At 35.3% G+C, this 19,678-nt stretch overlaps 1 protein-coding gene across 1 annotated transcript in view; it reads right to left on the bottom strand.

Moving 5' to 3' along the window:
* Positions 1 to 19,678, bottom strand: part of ADGRV1 (adhesion G protein-coupled receptor V1) — a 556,489-nt gene that overhangs the window by 495,641 nt on the left and 41,170 nt on the right. The window contains exons 6-12 of the mRNA XM_042956620.1: positions 18,242 to 18,346; positions 17,335 to 17,448; positions 14,705 to 15,270; positions 13,886 to 14,156; positions 12,921 to 13,250; positions 5,962 to 6,138; positions 3,615 to 3,838 (exon numbers count right to left, since the gene is read on the bottom strand). Coding sequence (XP_042812554.1) covers positions 3,615 to 3,838; positions 5,962 to 6,138; positions 12,921 to 13,250; positions 13,886 to 14,156; positions 14,705 to 15,270; positions 17,335 to 17,448; positions 18,242 to 18,346 — 1,787 coding nt within the window. The remainder of the gene's footprint in view (positions 1 to 3,614; positions 3,839 to 5,961; positions 6,139 to 12,920; positions 13,251 to 13,885; positions 14,157 to 14,704; positions 15,271 to 17,334; positions 17,449 to 18,241; positions 18,347 to 19,678) is intronic.

Genomic DNA, 19,678 nt, shown 5'->3' with positions numbered 1-19,678 from the left:
AGAAATATTTTGTGACCTTTCATATGGTTCTATTCACTTCAATTTCAACCTCATAATTTTTTGTTATTATATAAGAAAATATAGGACATACACCAAAAAATATGGAATAGAATGGAACTGAGATGTATGACTTGGTAAACAATTCCAATACATCTCTCAAAAGAACATATTTAAAACCAGATTATTTTTTTCATTTCTGGTTTTTATGCTCAATGTGTAATTAGAATGATCAAAGGGACTGGGAGGCAAGGCTCTGGGGGTTTAAAAGCCAGCATACTCTGAGAATTCTCAATCCTGCAATCTGCTCTAAACCTTCCCAAATGTCACTGTCTGCTAAACCAAAAAGTACTCATGATCAGACCTCAAAATTACAATGAAGCCACAATTAATATGTAGAAAAGACAGCTCACTTCCTACGTAAAAGAGAATCAGAATTAACATTCTTCTCTAGCTTTTGTGTATCGGACAACCAACACCTAGCATACTCATGGCCACAGAAGAGACAGTCCAAATAATAGGAAATCTATTTGTTATATTGTTAATGCAGTCATATGATTTTCATAACAAATCTGCCCATATTTCATACACGCTCCTCTTACCATTAGAAAATGAAACTACACACAAAACATGCACATGCATCAAGCAAAATTTCTCAAGACCTGTGGTCATGCAGAACCACGCAGAACCACAGCCTTGTCCAAAACAATGGGTGGAAAAGCAAAAGGTTGAAAAACCAAAACCAAAAACAAAAAAAAAAAAAAAACAAAAAAAAACCCAGTCATTATTTTGTACACTTACCCAAAAAACACGACAAACCTTTTGGTTTCTACCCTGTCAACACAGAAAGAAGTATGGGAGGGACGAAAAAGGAGACAGAGACACCATTTGCCAAAATCTCACTAATACTGCTAGGAATTTGAATGACAGAGTAAAAATAAAGCTAAAGAAAGCCTTTCATTTTTCCCCCATGAGCCAGTAATGTACACTTTATGGGAATTCTGCACATTGGTTTCTTTGTTATTGACAAACGCTAGCAAGAGGTTCAGCAGTTCCCACTTGGGAAGGATGACCCCATGGCCAGCCAGCATGTCAACACCCATTGAAGACATTCCTTTCCAGGCCTGCTCCAAGGCGCGGAGGCCTGCCAAGCACTGTGCACGCTCACAGACCGCAGCAGCTGAGCAAATCTCATTCAGCCTGACTTATAATTACTTAGTAGCTTTAATGAGGTTTTTAAAAAAACAAAAATCTTTGTCCTCAGATCTGAAGCCAACTGTTCTTTGAAAAAATTAAAACTCTATAAGCAAAGAAATACATACCTTTCCCATTTGCATAGAAATATATTCAAGAAGCCATAAGACAGCAGTTTATCTTTTAATTTTGACAACTATTACTTACAAAGAACTTAGTATCAGGAAATCTAAATACTTTCAAATATACAATGTATTGCATTTTCAAACAGCCTCAAAAAACACATGTCAACATGCACAACACAAGGGCTTCATTTTTAAAGTCAAATAACATTGTAAGAATGGGGTTATACACCACATATACAAAAAGTTTTCTGAAATAAATTGGAAAAATAATTTCTTTTTCTGATTTGGGGAAAACTAAACAGTAAAATATTTTTTACCTGATAAGATATTGAAAGCATCATAAACTGTTTAACTCCAGAGCAACTTTTATCTGTACTACAGAGAACTTGTATTTGAATTTGACTTTAGAGAAAGTGTATAATGTACCACAATAAAGTGTTAATTATTTTTGTTGCACTATTATATCATAACGTAATAATACTTACTACCATTCATTCTTTCATTTTAGTTTTGTTAAAAATTTGCAAAAGTGAGATGGTTTTGGTAAAATATATTATTTCCAATCAAAGATTTTATTCTCATATTTATTTAATTAAATATGTCTTAGAACACTCAAAGGTACTTTGCTCATTCTTGTTCATGCACAACTAATACAAGTAAGCACTAGTTGCTAATTGAATTAAAACATTTTAATATAAAATTGAAATAATTTCCTGTATTTGAAAAGAGAGGAACTAATAATTCCTGAAATTCTCTACTCCATGATTTGTACTTCTTGTGTATTGTTTTTGCCGATGGGAGACAGAGAAATAAACACATAAAAATTATATTTAATTAAAGGTTTATATTATAAAGTTAAAATTGACTATTTTGATGGAATTATAGTCACTATAAACTTTCAGAGATGAAATTTAAATCATTCTTCAAACACTTGGCCAAAGTGGAAACTCATTAACAATTTCTATGAACTGCTATATGTCTGGCTTATAACTGCTGTTCACTTTCAGTTTATTTTTGAAGACTGTCTATTGATTTAAGAAGTACTCAAACCTAACTAAGAGAAAAAGAATGTAAGTGAAAAAATAATCATTTTCAGTTTTCACTTACATTACATTTCACTGATTTTCTTGAGTCATTTGAAATACCTTTCCATAAGATTTAATGTGAAATACGTATTTAAAACATAAGTCATTTGGACAGTGTGAGTGTTGCATTTGGTTTTTGCTTTTTTGTTCACTTTGTTGATGTTTTGTTACTTCTCACGTAAAAAAGTACACATAAAACGGTTATGAAAACAAAATGCATAGCAGACATTCTGTAAATTTATTCCGTACATTCTTATTTTTCCTCAACATAAAAATAAAGAAGAGCTACTAATCAGGTTTATGGAATATGTTTACGCAAAATACCTACAAAGAAAAACCTAATGGTAAAATATAGAGGATCAGGGCTTCCATAAAATAATGATTACTATTTCACTCCTGATTCATGTAATATAAGATAATGCCAATTAAATTTATCTGTGAATTTTATTGTTTATAAAATATGAATTTTACAAAGCCCTCCAATCACACTAACCCCCTCTAATATGTATCAACTTTAATATAGGGAATTACAGTACATAAGATTGATCTTGATTTTTTTTAGTTAACTGACATCAGTTAAATACAGTATTCTTTTTCATTTTTGGAGATTTTTTGAATTGCTTAAAAAAATTCTCTTTAGGAGACTGTAATATTTTCCTAATACCAATTATCCACTGAGAAATATTAAGTAAATTCTCATTATTACAGAAGAATACCTCTTAAATTTGTCCTTTGATTCTCTAAAAATATAAATACTATTTAGCGTTCACATTCTATGCTAAAAGAGAATTTCATTATATAAAGATTAACGCTTTCTTTTTACTCACTCAAAATAAAGCTCTAATCCTCTCCCCTGTTGAAAATGAAGCCAACAGAGCTGTTTGCTTAACCTAACATTTTAGATTTGTTGCTGCCTACTTTTTTAATATAGCAACATACTAGCTATGCTTATGATGTATCTGATACCTTTCATAAATTTTCCCTGTAATGTTTCCTCATAATGAATAGCAGGGTAAAAGTTCACTATGTCATAACACTCATAGTTGCCATCAACAAAAAACAAAACGTCAGAAGAGTAGCCAAATGTTATCCACTCAGTTTTTTCATTTTACTTTATATGGAGGAAATAATTAAAACAAAAAATTATTTCAGAGACCTTGAACATATAACATATACATGTTACTAAATAAACATAAACTAAATGGGTTATTACCTGTCTAGAGAAAGTGTTACCGTCTCATTCATTTCCGGTGTATCATCAGCTTTGACCGTAATGTTGATTGTTGTGTCACTTTGCCCAGATAAAAACACAACAGAGCCATTAAAGGGACCTATATCGTCCAGGGTCACTGCTTTTGAATTAAAGCCAGAGGGCTTCAAACTCCAATAGACAGTAGCCTGGCCATCAGTTCCATCTCGATGTAAGGGAATGTAGACCTTATACAAAGAAAAAAAATGGAACAATTTCTTCTGAAACATATGCTAACAAATTATATAAGCTTTCAGTTAGGGCATGCACATGTTATTATGTGAATTATGAATATATGCATTCTGCATAGAGAAGCCAACTATTAGATGACATTAAAAATACAACTGAACAAGCCTTCTGTTTAAGCATAAAAATAATTATAGATATAGCTAATTCTTATTAGTATTTGCTAATCAAGTTTATCTACGAAATTGCTCCCACCCAAAAGTATCCCTAACCTGGGATTTGTCTTAATAAAAAGAAAAATATTTTAAAAGTCAAAAAATCATGAAAAACAGAACAATCTGCCTGAAGAATACATTTCCACTGCAGTTTCTCTGAAAAAAGAATTAACGTAATATCACAATATAAACTGAAAAATGAGCTTTTGTAAGTACAACTAGAAAATTATGTGAGAGGCATCCTAAAATGATGAGGGCAAAAATACAAAGTAATACCATTAATAAATGTTTCTAACCCACACAATAAATGCAGTAGAAACAAAATCAGATACTCAAATCATAATTCTGGGTTACTCTGGACAAGTTACTTAACCTCCCTGACCTCAATTTCCACAAGTGAAATGAAGCTAGAGTTTCCCTATTTTGTAAGTTTGTGGAGAGGATTAGAGTGCCTCTCCATTGTAGGATCTAAATGAAGGATACCTATTATAATAATTCTGAAACAAATTATATTTGGTAGTTTTAAGTGTAGTATATTTCAAATATACATAATAAAAGGATAAATTATAGATAATGATAAAGTTTTTTCAAATAAAGAATATAAATGAATACTTGATGGTAGATATGCCATTTTTTAAGCCACTAAAAAAGGTACTTTCTTTGTTCTTTGCTTTTTTAATACATCTCATCTTGAAAAATGGAAGATATTTTCCTCACTAACCATTCTGCTAATTTGACTAGCAATAGTCAGGGCTGGAGACTAGGGAGCAAAATAAGATATTTAGGGAAGACAAAAAAAATTAACAGAGGGCTGAGCCTTTTAATCACCCTGAAGAATGGGTGTGGCCTGGGCTACAGATGAAACACAGAGAAACAGAACCAAGGGAAATTTCCACCCTTTCTGTTTCCCAGAAGGAGAAGAATTCAGGTTCATAGAGCCCAAAATTTTCCCTCAAAACTTACTTCTCTCAAGGGAAAAATATGAAATGGTACAATGACAGATGAATGAAAGAAAGCAATCCACTCTTTAATTTTTTTTTTTTTTAGTTTTTAGAAGGAAACAGAGTATTAAGAAAAAATATAAAAAACCACAACCATCTTAAAAAATTAGCTTCTCTGCCTATTTATAGAATGAAATATACAAACAAAGGAAGTTGCAGACACCCCATTTTGACATGAGGCTTTGATAACAAAAACAGTTATCTTCTTTTCTGATCTGAACCCCAAACTACTTTAAATCAAACAGAAGTGTGAGAGACTTGGAAAGGGTCTCAGGGATAGACTGTGACTCAGAAAATGGTAAAGCTGAAGGTTAGAGCCATCCCTGGATAGATGGCAGGAAAATTCAATTAGGGTAGGGAGCAGGTAGGGGTGCTGAATGTATGAGTATGCTTTTGTGTGTGTGCGCATACACAAAAATGTACCCATATATATAATATAAAATTCCTAGGATTTGGCATTCCACTACTTTACCACCATCACTTCCATCACCAAGCAGAGAACCCAAGGCAGCCACCCCAGTCCTGCCCCAGGAGGCAAGCATAAGGAATGCTAAGAAATGGAACAGGCCAAGGATACCTGAGGTACACATGACTTGGCAACAAAAAAATATATTTGGCTATCACTCTGTCAAATGTCATAGCACTACCTAAAAGTAGCCACGTCAAAATACTCAATTCTGGCCATGAGCGATTAATTCTAATTTTATTTTTTCAAATATGACAAAAGATGATGGAAAATCACATCCTCATCAGTTATTTATATCAAGTGACATATTGAAGACTTGCTGCAAATGCTGGTGCTTTTCAAGATCTGTTGCTTTTGTATGTTAATACTAAAAAAAAAAAAATAGTGTCTGTGCATTATCTCAAGACTCATTAGGCCCCATCAATGAGAATAAGCCTACTTACCACTTCAGCAGCAGAATCTTCTGGTTCATGCAAAATGATTGGAAGGTTGCTAATGAAGCCAATTTCTCCATTTGCAATGTCTGGAGTAACCGCTAAAGAAATATTTTGGATTTTCCCAAATCTAGGACTTATAGGCGGGATTGGGGGAATTATGTTCACCAACTCCACAGTTTCCAACTATAATAAACAAAGAAACAAACACAATGAAAAATTTTAAAGAACAGAAATTTTTAAATTGAAAAAAGAAGTCATAATAGCATGGGCACCAAAGTAAATACAGCTAAAGTTCACAAATAAACTTGGCAATTTCACCTCCTCTTTCATTCACCATCCTATTTCAATCTCCTGCACTGGCTTCTTGGGCTCTTTTTGCTCTTCAGTTATTATTCCCCAAGGTTCTTCCTAAGCCCTTTATCTTATAATTTCATACACTCTCCTTAAAAATCCCTAGATCTCTCCTTCAAATTCTAAATCTTTATAATCAACTGTCACAGGACATCATCTAAATGTCACACAGACACCTTATAGACAGAATGTCCAAAATAGAAATCAGTATCTCTGTTCCATGTCCCATCACCACTAACATCACCAACACTGCCATCTTCTTTACCTCCTTATCACTTATACCCAACTATCTTGACTTTAAAGCCAAATAGAGTTGCCCATATCTCATTCTTCTCTTCCACTCACCACACCTCCAATCAGTCACCCACTCCCCCTTCCCTGACAGAGAAAATTCAGTATCAGAAGATCATTCAGAACTCCAAATGTAACTTAACATGTCTTTCTGTTCAAAGAAAAACAGCCTACGTATAACACAAATTATCCCTGTATGTACTTAATGAACATGGCCACTAGAATAACTTTCATGGTGTTCTTCTCATCTAGAATGGCCTCTCATCATCTCACAAGTCCAAAGTGTACATACTCTTAAACACCAGTTAAATCTCCCTCTCTTTCCAGAAGATTTCCTGGTATCTACAGTCATCTTTATTCTATCTCTTTCTGAATTTCTACTATTAACCTCACTAAACTTAGAACTTTATCATAAATTTCACATGTTTCTTGCTCATCATTTTATGCACTCCAGACTTTTACTTTCCAGCAAAGTCCTTGTGAGTCTGTGGTCTTCTCAGCCTTTTCCCAGCCATGACATAGACCCAAAACTGCAGCTGAGACACAGTAAATGTTTGTCGACTCATCCCTCCAACACAGAATGAGCTCTATAGGAATCTTGGTATATTACAAACCTTCAACATCTTAATATTCTAACTTTCCAAAATTCAGCTGATCAACCCATGTAGTGTTCACTTGAGAATTATAGGAACAGACAATCACTACAAGACTGGAAAAATCATAGAGATTTTAAGTTGAAAAGCAATTTTGAACTTAGTAAGACATTATGGACCTCCCACTCTATAGAGCCCTCTGTTAGGCTTTGTAATATGGAAACGATGCGAGTAAGTACCACCAGAAGAGACTTGCAATTTAAGATGATTTTCCACAAGTGGACAGGACTAATTCTGATCCGACATACAACCTCACATTTTATGATAAACAATATATATTTTATAGAGCAAAAGTAAATGCCTTTTTTAAATGTCATACATTTTGTTTTAAAAATCACATACAGGAAGACAAAGATAGGAAAAATTCCATATTTGGTAAATAAGTCATTTGAGTAAAAGAAAACAAAGAAATCAGATTGACCAATTCTCCCGCAAATACAGTATGTAGACTAATTCAAGTAAAATAGAACATGTAATTCTTTAGTATACTGCATTTACTTTATAAAATAAATATAATGTAAAGGTAAACAGTAAAAGCCACATAACTGTCATTCTTTCTAGAGAAAAGGATTATATATGTGCACATATAAATTACTATTTATCTTAAAAAATATCACAAAGAAGAAACACATAAAATTTATATATTTGAATCACATATAAATATAAGTGCATTGCTTGAAGGCAAAGATGTTTCTAAAATATATGGCCATGTGTGAGTCAGCATGTGTTTGTAATGAACAATCTCATTCCCATACGCTCAGAAAGAGCTAAAGTAATAATACTGTTTATATCAAGAAAAAAAAACTCAATGTATTTTTCCTTCAAAACTTTCTAAAAAGGAAAATAAGTCTTAGCTTACATTTATCAAAAAAGCTACAGAATTCATTCTAAATATAATATTTTTGAAAACACAAAGAAAGAAGATATAGAAGGCTATGAAATGAACTGATCCAAAGGAAAATGCTAATTTTCCAAGGCTTATTTCCTAGTCTGTAAGCCTTTTTGTCTGGGTTCCTTAAGCATCTGCTAAATCAAACTGCCCCATTCACAAAGAGTCGTTCTTTGCTTTCAGATGGTTTGCAACTGGGACAGCACATTAGCAAACCCTAAGCCTGCCAAAAGTTGTATCTCAGACTAATGTACTCAGCTGAGAGGGTTGGTGAAGAATGAGGAGCTCATGTCTCAGATTCTCCTTTCTTCACTTTCATTCAACTTTCCACACAGAGTCTGATGCCTCCTATTCTTGAGTTGCTCATCCATTATGTACTATACAAACTATACAACCTTCTAATTTCCACCAGCCTTCCACAACCTACAGCTGTTTTGAACCTTGAGGAATTGTGTCCGTGACTAATAATGTCTCTTTCGCCCTATAGTGTTAAATTAACTGTCTGTGCTGTAAGACCTTTGTTTTTTAACTAAATACAGAAGAGATAAAGAATTGAGTCTGGAATTAGTGGTGCAAACAGATTTCTAAACTGGCATCACCAAAATTCAGACATTATACACTTCTTCAAGCTTTTCCTTACTTTTCAAGTATCATGAAGAAAGGAAATTCTGTCATGTTCATATGGAAAGATGAAAAATAGCTTGGATAATATCTGATCCAGAGAACGTTCTGAATAAGCTTTTGCTTACAGAGATTTTCTGCAGGTACTTGGATAGAGATATTGGATATTTTCAAAAGACTAAAACCTTACTAATATTGGTACAGACCCTATATAGATATAGGGTCTATATCACAGTAAAAAACTAGTTTTGAGGAAGCATGAGGAAAAAAATCAGAAAGCTAAAAAGGGCACAGAAAAGTTGTCTACGACTCAAGGTCAACTTTACTGCATCATCCGTCCCAAATTCAACTCCTGCCACTACACTATTACCATGATGCCAGGAGGACCAGGCCTCCATGAAAGCAAAAGTAACTGTGTAAAACTTCTGCTCATTTCACTTGGGATAATAATTCGGTTCACGTATCATTTGTGCCCTGTGCAAGACTGGGGGCAGACAGAGGGAGAACTGAATACTGACATACACTGAAACATATGTTATGAATTTAAATGTTTGTGTTCCCCCAGAATTCACATATTGAAAACCTAATCCCTGGTGAGATGGCATTTGGAAATGGGACCTTTGGGAGATCAGTGGGTCATGGAGTAGAGTTCTTGTGAGATTAATGACCCTATATGAAGGGACATCAAGGAGCTTGTTTCCTCTCTGTCCACTATGTGAGGGCACAGCAATAAGACACTATTAGTCTGCAAACCAGGAAGAGTGCTCTCACCAGACGCTCACCATGCCCAGCACCCTGATCTCCAACTTCCCAGACTCCAATACTGGGAGACATTTATTTAAAATAAATGTCTGCTGTTTAAGCCACCTAGTCTATGGTATTCTTTACAGAAGCCTAAGACAATGTCTATTAATAAGAAAGCTCTGAATCCAGACAACAACAGCAGAGAAGGCAAAGGACAGAGTTCACCCCAAAAGTGAAAAAAAAAACTCCATTAAATTATGAAATTCTTCTTGAGAGGTTATTATCGCCCAGAGACTCTTGAAAACTCCTAACTTGGGAAAATACTGCCCTAAGCGCAAGCTGGTGAAGTCAGTATGTATTTTCAATTTATTAGGACCAATTTTAAAAAGTTGTGACTGGGGCGCCTGGGTGGCTCAGTCGGTTAAGCGGCCGACTTCGGCTCAGGTCATGATCTCACGGTCTGTGAGTTTGAGCCCCACGTCGGGCTCTGTGCTCACAGCTCAGAGCCTGGAGCCTGTTTCGGATTCTGTGTCTCCCTTTCTCTGACCCTCCCCCATTCATGCTCTGTCTCTCTCTGTCTCAAAAATAAATAAACGTTAAAAAAAATATTAAAAAAAAAAAGTTGTGACATTTTTTATAAGGCCAAACTCACAGCTTTCTAAATGTATCTCTAAATGTGTTTTAGTGACTGCATTCTTGTCACTTTAACTTCTTGTTCAACAGGGCCAGGGCCACAGGCTCAACCATGCACTCAATCCACTTCACAGATCCAGACCCCTCCCCGCAATCTGGCCAGTCATATCACAAAAGCATCCCACAAGCCAAGGGGAGGCAGATACAACTGTATATAAGGCCATGTTCTCTTCACCCATCACTCCAAGAGAAATTCATGGATGCTCCGAAGAATGCATTATCCTCATAGACAGAAGTATGCACCACATCATAAATACCCCATTTTGAGGGGACATAAAATAATAATAATAATAATAATAATAATACAGATAAACAGGCAGACTCTCATACCACTAGTGACAAAATTTCTGGGAATAGTGCCAAAAGGTCTCCCTCTGGGTACACATATTACAAAGAGGCATCCTCTATATACTGATAAATCATATATCTCCATAACAGGTAACCTAGACCCCTCCACTAGGAATCCTCAAGAAATACACAAACAATGGGGTGCTTGGCTGACTTAGTTGGAGGAGTGTCTGACTCTTGGTTTCAGCTCAGGTCATGATCCTAGGGTCCTGGGATCAAGCCCCAAAATGGGCTATGCACTGAGCGTGTAGCCTGCTTAAGATTCTCTCTCTCTCCGTGTGCCCCTCTCCCCTGCTCACATGCATTCTCTCTCTCTCTAAAATAAAAAATAATAATAATTTTATTTTATTTTTTTTAATTTTTTTTAACTTTTATTTATTTTTGGGACAGAGAGAGACAGAGCATGAACTGGGGAGGGGCAGAGAGAGAGGCAGACACAGAATCGGAAGCAGGCTCCAGGCTCTGAGCCATCAGCCCAGAGCCTGATGCAGGGCTCGAACTCACGGACCACGAGATCGTGACCTGAGCTGAAGTCGGACGCTTAACCGACTGAGCCACCCAGGCACCCCTAATTTTAAAAAGAAATACACAAATGGGACAAGCATGAGCAGTGGCCCAGCTTAAAAAAAAAAAAAGACAAAAGTCTTCAGAATAAAAGAGTTATCCCACCAAATGCTAATAAGCCAGGTGGGACACAACCCTGCAGAATTCAGAACATCAAAAACATTTTAAAAAGCCTTCGGAGATAATGAGCAAGTTACCTAAAAAGGTAAATAACGTCTTTCCCCTCAAATTTCTCATCAACAACTGTGGAAGCTAAAAGACAATACTTTCTGAGTGCTGAAGAAAAAATTATTTTAATCTAAAAATTTCTACCAAGCCAAATTAGCAATGTGAGTTTGAGATTTTGTTTTCAGCTGCTCAAAGACTCAAAAGTTTACCTTGCACATTCCTTTTGTGCACATGTATTTGAGGAAGATATACTACAACAAAACTAAAACACAATTCAAGAAGAAAAAGGCAAGAGTTCAGGAAAATTCAGGAGCTCGGTAAAACCCATCCCAAGTAGCAGGTGTGAAGCAAGCGTAAAAAGCAGTTAATATGGCTAATCTCACCATCCAACATATAAGACAACTGGAAGCTATAACATGGTAAGGATGGCATATAGAAAGTCAGCAATTACAAATACCAGAGAAAGCAACAATGAAGCACAAAACAAACTCTAGGCAAAAATATGAAACCAGTTTAAATGTGCATGATTCAAAAAAAATTAATGAAATATGCTGTTTCATTTGATACATATTTCGGTTAGCAAAATGTGTGGTGACACAGGATTATAAACTCTTTATCCATCCATTCATACTATCTAATTCTGTATTAAATTTATTTACATAACCAAAATTTGATAAGCACCAATTTTATTGCTAATTTTCAGATGCAACCAAAACCAAATGCATGGAAAATGAGCCACAGTATCAAAAATGAGTGCAGATTTTTTAAATTTTGGCAATAAGGGGCGCCTGGGTGGCTCAGTCAGTTAAACATCCAACTTGAGTGAAGGTCATGATCTTGCAGTTCGGGAGTTCGAGCCCCACATCAGGCTCTGTGCTGACAGCTCAGAGCCTGGAGCCTGCTTCAAATTCTGTCACTCTCTCTGCTCCTCCCCGGCTCGTGCTCTGTCTGCCTGTCTCTCTCTCTCAAAACTAAACATTAAAATAAATAAATAAAATTTTGGCAATAAAATACTATTTTGGCTAATAAAAGAAATTTAAAAAAACACAACATGGAAGAATATGTTATGGGGCCCTAACTTCTTATTATTAAAGAGATGAAAAGCCAGAGATCATATCTATAGTTAATAGACAAAAGAATCAGATTTCAGTATATTATTTAAAAATATCTACACAATTTTTCTCATATTGCTTTTTTATTTCTGGAATGCCTTCCCTGCAGCAGCCATCATGAAAAACAGTATTTATCCTACAAATCCCATTCCTATGTCACATTAGCCCAAATCAACTCCAAAGAATGGCAGATCTCTCACTCTATCTCCCCACTCCCTGGCCCTTCTTCATTAAACAATCTGTGCTACTCCATTGTGTCACCCATTATATTCTGACCTGCATTTCAAGTTGGTGTATTTTTATTATCACTTGATTACAATATTAACTTTAGTAGGATCCTTGTTGTATTCATTCTTTATATGGCTTGGGAACAGACACAGTCTCTCTTTGGACCCCCTCAACAAAATTTAGTAACCAATGGTAGAATCTAAACCATAAATAAGGGCAAGATAATGTTCAGTTAACTCTCTCACAGAGACAAGTACACGTGCAGGTTAGCCAAAGTTTAAACTGTTCTAATCATTAAAATACCTTTACTAGAAAGTGGGCCCCATTTTGAAGGAATGCATCATTTCTTATTGGTAATTTTGTAGTAACTTGGGTTTTCTGCTCTGGAAAAATGAGGTTATTTCTCCTGGATGTATTTAAGATGCCATCTTTTGCTCGCAAAGGGTCTACAGCTCCAGCAGGAATATAAAGTGCAGAATAAAACATGTTCACATCTCCTTTGGTTCCTCCTAGTCTTGTAAAACTCAGGGATAAATATCGTTCACCCGGGCTGCTTTCAATCTTCTGGTGTTCCATAGGAAAAAATATTATTAGGCCATAAACATCATCACTATCCTGAATGTAGAACAAAAGCTGCAGATAAAAATAAAATATTAAAGTACAGAATTCTCACGTCTGACAATACCAAACTATTTTCTAGGCTATTCTGATTTTTAGTATTTATTTACAGATCATGTCTAAAGATGGTCACTTTTTATATGTAACAGAGTAAAATATGAATCAAAAACAGATATGAGGGGCACCTGGGTGGTTCAGTCGGTTAAAAGTCTGACTTCAGCTCAAGTCATTATCTCATGGTTTGTTGAGTTTGAGCCCCACATTGGGCTCTGTGCTGACAGCTCAGAGCCTGGAGTCTGCTTCAGATTCTGTGTCTCCCTCTCTCTCTGCCCCTCTCCCACTCACAATTTGTCTCTCTCAAAAATAAATAAACATTAAAAAGAATTTTAAAAAATAGATTTGACGACCTTACTAATGTACTGTTCATAGGATCTTTTTGAAGAGTGAACTTCTTATTTACAGAAGAGACAATCTTGAGCAAAAGAAACAAATGTCATTTCCAAAACCAGTGTTTCTCCTGTTGTATCAAGCTAAACATAAAAGTGATTTGCGCATCAAACTAAGCATAAAAGTGATTTGTGTGACCAAATTCTTTGGCTCCTCTGTAACACAGAAATATTCACAGAAGTAAAACATAACAAGTGATATACCTCTGCTGGTTCGCTCACTTCTGCACCTCCTCTTATAGTATGAGGCAGAATCCGAAGTAGATAAGCTTCTGCCTCTTCCGGAAAATCATCATTAATGATAGTAAGAGGAATTGATGCCAACATCTGCCCTTGTGCAAAATGGAGAACTCCGGAACTTGGTCTGATATCTGCTATTACCGGTGAAGCATCACTGCTATTCCGTGTCAATTCCCAGTTCACAGAAATATTCCCATGGGTGCCACCATTCCTAACCACTGTAATGTCTTCAAATCTAGAGTTTTAAAAGAAATATATAAGGTCACATATTATACTATGTTTCCCTTAGCTAGGTTTTTCAGTGTCAAACTGGCCATCAGATATTAGTAAAAGCAGAATCCATATCACAAAGAATGAATGTTTTTAATATGAGGGGGTAGATATGTAGATGTGTCCTCGGAATTTATCATAATGTGAATTCACTTGTATATTTAAATTACTCTGAAAATAAGAAAAAACAGCAAAACCATGGTGAAGAAATGGCACAGTTTGGCACTATGTCCAACACCACAAATACTAAATCTTGGATTAATATATTCAAATAACATATTATTTTAAAATAATAAAATAGGGGCGCCTACGTCAGTTAAGCATCTGATTCCAGCTCTGGTCATGATCTCACAGTTCATGGGTTCGATCCCCACATCAGGCTGTCTGCTGTCAGCACAAAACCCACTTCAGATCTTCTGTCCCTCTTGCTCTATGCCCTTCCCCCCTACCTTTCAAAAATTAAAAACATTTAAAAAATAAAATAAGTGTAGCAAGGTTTAAAATCAACCATACCTTGATGTTGTATCTTCATCAATTACCACTGTCCTTTCAAACAAGATACTGTTGAATGAGAGGACTCCATAAGGTTTGTCGTTTGGCTTAATTGTGACTTGCACAGTAGAAGGGCCTAAGAGCACAGCATCTCCCTGCAAGGTATCTTTTAATAATACAACATGAAATGATTCAGCAATCTCTGGAATGGTGTCATCAACTATGTGAAATTTTAGGTGTGATTCATGAATAAAAGGTGGAAAAACAATAGTTGTGGTTGGCTGAAGATCAATGAAATCTAAGTTCTGCTGGGCATGTGCTGTTGAATTCCCGGTTATAACAACATAACTGATTGAAACTTCATATTCATCAGATCCAATCAGATTCCCACTGTCATCTTTCCCACGAACCACTGGAATTATGAGTATGTGATCTTCCTCGGGTACCAAATAAATACTTTGAATGAATCTCACGGGACTATCATTTTTCTTAATGATTATCTCAACTGAGCTCCTAGAGATGTTGATCTCAGCTCCTCCTTCTACACTTTTCAGTTGAATCAAAAATATTTCATCATTTTCTGGTACCTGTCAAATAAATATAAACAGGAGCAAAAATATCAATAGCCAAAACATCTGCAAAGAAACCAAAGTATACAAAGTCACTATGTTTCAATACAAACATAGAAACAGAAATATTTTAACTGGAGGGAGGAAACAGAGAAGAAGTCTGTTTAATAGCTATATATTAAAATATTTTCCTAAGTTAAATAATATATTTTAGATAGGTAAAGAAAAGTTCATAAAGCAATTGTCTGGACAAGTATTAAAGTATAGGTATATGTCTTTAACTTTGACCAATCTCTACATAATGCTAATGATATGACAGTAAAACTGGACATAAAATTTTACTAGTTTTATCAGATTAGTAGAATCAAAAGCAGCATTGTGCTAATCTAATAATAAATATAAGAATATCTAAGAAGCTGGAATAATATTATAGATATATAATATCTAAGAATCTGGAAAACTACATTAAACATCACATACAAATGGTTAGTTTTCAACCATGTGAATTATTCTTGTTTCTCTCTAAATGGTTTCTAATTCAAGAGGTAAATGTACGAACCAATCATGATTTCCAAAATACACATCATGCCTCTCTGGAGAACAAGTTCTAAGAGTCACTATCATGCAAATGTTCACCTGGTTAAGGTGAAACTTTTTTTTGCAACTGCACAGAAATCTTAGGGATTTCTTCTTAGTATACTGCTTGAGCTTTTTCTATAAATTCTACATGATGGTTTGATATACATACACATATTTGAATGATTGCCAAGATCCAGAGAATTAACACATCCATCACCTCACATAGTTGACTCTTATAGACGCGTGGCTGAACACTTACGATCTACTCTCAGCAACTTTCAAACACACAACACTGTTTTATTAACTGTAGGTACCATGATGTACATTATCCTCAGAAGATGATCTTTTAGGTTTATAGTTAAAATGTATAATTAATCATTGCCCTAAATTATAACCTTTCCAAGGATCTAAAAACCAAAGGTTTTTATTAGTTTACATAACCAGATCAACTAGAGTTATCAATGCTAATACCACTTCACTTTTTTCAAGGAGAGAGTTTCTAATAATATCTTCTAATTCATTTGTTTTTATACTCTTAGGATTTGTTGTGATTTGGTTTCTTGATTTTTTTTTTTTTGGAAAGTAGAAGCATGGTTATAAATTCCAAGCTATTCTACTTTTTTCTGACAATACTAACATTGTTTCATTAAAAGTTATGTTTTCTCAATCGTGTCTCAGCTTTTTGGCTAAGATCAAGTGTAAAAGTTATGTTTTCTCTCATTTAGCTCACCGTGATATCCTTGCACATTATTGTTCAAAATCAATTCTCTCCCTAGTTAAGTTAGCTATCTCATTTATCTCAATCCTTGGTAGCTTCAATGTGAAATGTAAAAATAACTAAAGCTTTCCCATGAATGTGAACATTTAAAATATCCAAACAAGGGGTGCCTGGGTGGCTCAGTCGGTTAAGTGTCCGACTTTGGCTCAGGTTATGATCTCACAGTTTGTGGGTTTGAACCCCACGTCCAGAGCCTGGAGCCTGCTTCGGATTCTGTCTCCCTCTCTCGTGCTCTGTCTCTCTCTGTGTCTAAATAAATATTTAAAAAATTTTTTTAATTAAAAAAAATTTTTAATTAAAATATCTAAACAAAAGGATATCAATTACAGTAGAATTTTCTTTGCTTTTATAGTAAAATACTTATGCTGGGTAGGTAGGACTATACCTACTCAAAACTGCAATCACTAACAAAAAACAATCATCAAGGTTTACCAAATACTTAAGTTACTGTATTACGTGTGGTTGGCAGTTATATTCAGGTTCATCAGCTTTTATATACACAATTGTGAAATAAATAAGGTAAATATTTACCAGATATCCACCAAAATGGCTATTTATAGCTAAAGTATACACTAACTAGTTAGTACAATACACTAGCTTTACATAGGACTAAGTTCTTGAATAATTTCAAATACTGAACACAATTTAATGCTTGACATAATGTTCTAACATGTCTATACTGCAGACAGAATCTCTGTCCCATTGAAGCATTTATATTATCTCACCTCATCGTCAAGTACTGTCAAGTTATAAACTACTGTTGCTCTGCCAGGGGGAAAGGTGATATTTCCTTTAACTGGGCTCAAATCTTCCTCAGGTGGATTTGGGCCACCCTCTACCTGAAAAGAAACAAATAGTACCATCCATAAATGCAAAATATTTCACTAGAGTAAGAAAGCATTATTGTGATGTTAAATGACAAAAATCTGGTTTTTACTTAAAAATGTTTTATAAGAAGAATTATAGAAAACTGTATATAAGTTTGCCCTTGTAATTAATAGTCAAGGCCTGTAATTATAGATATGGACTATAAGCACATTAAACTACATGATTTCTAAGAGTTTTCTCTTTTTTATTTTTTCAAGCCATTACATTAAACCTGAGAAAAAATGTATTCTTCCATGAGAGGAAGGTATTCAAAATTGGAAAATTTTCTTAAGTCATAGAATCACATGGCAATTCCACCAGTGACTGTTTAACACTGGGCAAGTATTCAGCAACTCCAAGCAGCACTTTCCCCATCTTTAAAATAATCATAATAACATACTAACAGGCTAGATATAAAGATGTAATAAAATCATTCCTTTTGAAAAGTACTTAAGTACTCTGTGCCTGACCTCTTTTAGGTGTTAAGGATTCAACAGTGAACAGGTAAACTCCTTACCCACAAGGACCTAACATTTAATGAAAGGAAAAACGGACAAAGAAATACGTATTTTTCAGATGATAAGTATTATGGAGAAAAAAAACTAAGAAGGGCACGGGGGAGACTGAATTCTGAGAAGAGATGCTGTTTATACGCTTAAGATTCTCTCTCGCTCTCCCCCCTGCCCCTCCCCAGCTCGCTTGCTCCCTCTCGCTCTCAAAAAATAAAAATAAATAAAAAATAAAGTGATTGCACAGTACACTTACTTCAAAAGTCACAGTGACCATTCCATAAGTTCCTTTTTCTCTGATGAGAGTAAAAGGCACAGATTCATTTCTGCCCCTAGGTTCACTCACTGTGATTGAAAAAGGCTATCGGGAAGAACAAAGACAATCAGGCACTCATCAACTAGAGGTAGACTGGTGCAAAATATTACCTTAGAAATACTAAATTTCCACAGATAAATTAATTCACCTGGTGCCCTGAGAGTGCTGTACTTCCTAGCATTAATTAGGTGTATCTAATAAAAATGCTAAAAAATAATAGTGTAAAGGGAACATAAAACTATTCAGGCAAAAGTTGTAAGTTCTTGTTCTGGTTCCATCAACTAGCTGTTCTGCTGAGGGACCATAAAGATTATCTAGTTGAAAGACAACAAACTCAAATGCCCCAGAGACCCAAGAGGTCACAAAAACGAGATGCTTCTCCAGATGAGAGCAGTTCATTTGCAACCACCCACTGGAAGTACCACCCACAGGCCTTGCTCCCAACCACTGTTCCCTCCTCAGTGGTCAGCCTATCAACGAAAAGCAGAGAACTGCTAATGCTTTCAGGACATGATCACTGAAGCAAAGAAGAAGCCAGGACTTCAAATGCTGAAACACTCTGGCTTGGCTGCCTGAAACTCCAGCTAGAAGAAGAGGAAGAGGGAAGCAGCCAGGTGCATGGTAACTAGGGCAGCAATGCCCATCTTTCCTGGTGACACCAAGTCTCAGTGTTCCCATCCATAAACAGGGATAGGAATGCCTGTCCCAAAGACATCATACATCATCAGTGCTATCTTCATCATCAGTATAATCATCATCCAGGCCAGGAACCAAATCCAGCCTATTTACTAACTACTGTGAGCTCAAAAGCTAGTTAATTTAATTTTAACCACATGATGCAGGTGCCCAATCAGAGGCTGCCTGGCAGCACTGTGACCACAACAGTCAGGGACCTGTGACCAATGCAAAAGATTAGGGTTCATTCCCAGAAGCTAAGAAAAAAGAAGAAAAGAAAAGAAAAGAGAAAAAGAGAGAGAATAAAAAGAGAGAGAAAAAGAAAGAGAGAAAGAAGAGAAAGGGAGGAAGGAAGGAAGGAAGGAAGGAAGGAAGGAAGGAAGGAAAGAACCTTTAAACAAGTCAGTATGAGGATAGTGGGGATAGGTTGGGAGTAAATAGAAAAGAGAAAGGCAATAAGGAGAGAAATTAAGCAATTAAGTGAGCCTGCCTCATAATTAACTAATAATTCCCTATAATTTAAATAGAAATGACTGATTAATTAATTTAATTTTGTATATGACAATATAATGGAGGTCACAAAATGTCTACTACATTGACATTATCCACATATCTTTTTTAATAAAGATACTGCAATTAAAAGATCATATTTATCTATAGCCCACCTTGTTTCAAAGATAATTTAAGGTACTAAGAAAATGA

The sequence above is a fragment of the Panthera tigris genome, chromosome A1 (assembly GCF_018350195.1).
Source record: "Panthera tigris isolate Pti1 chromosome A1, P.tigris_Pti1_mat1.1, whole genome shotgun sequence".
Lineage (NCBI taxonomy): Eukaryota > Metazoa > Chordata > Mammalia > Carnivora > Felidae > Panthera > Panthera tigris.
Note: the sequence above shows the minus strand (reverse complement) of the source record. Positions and strands in the feature narration are given on the sequence as shown.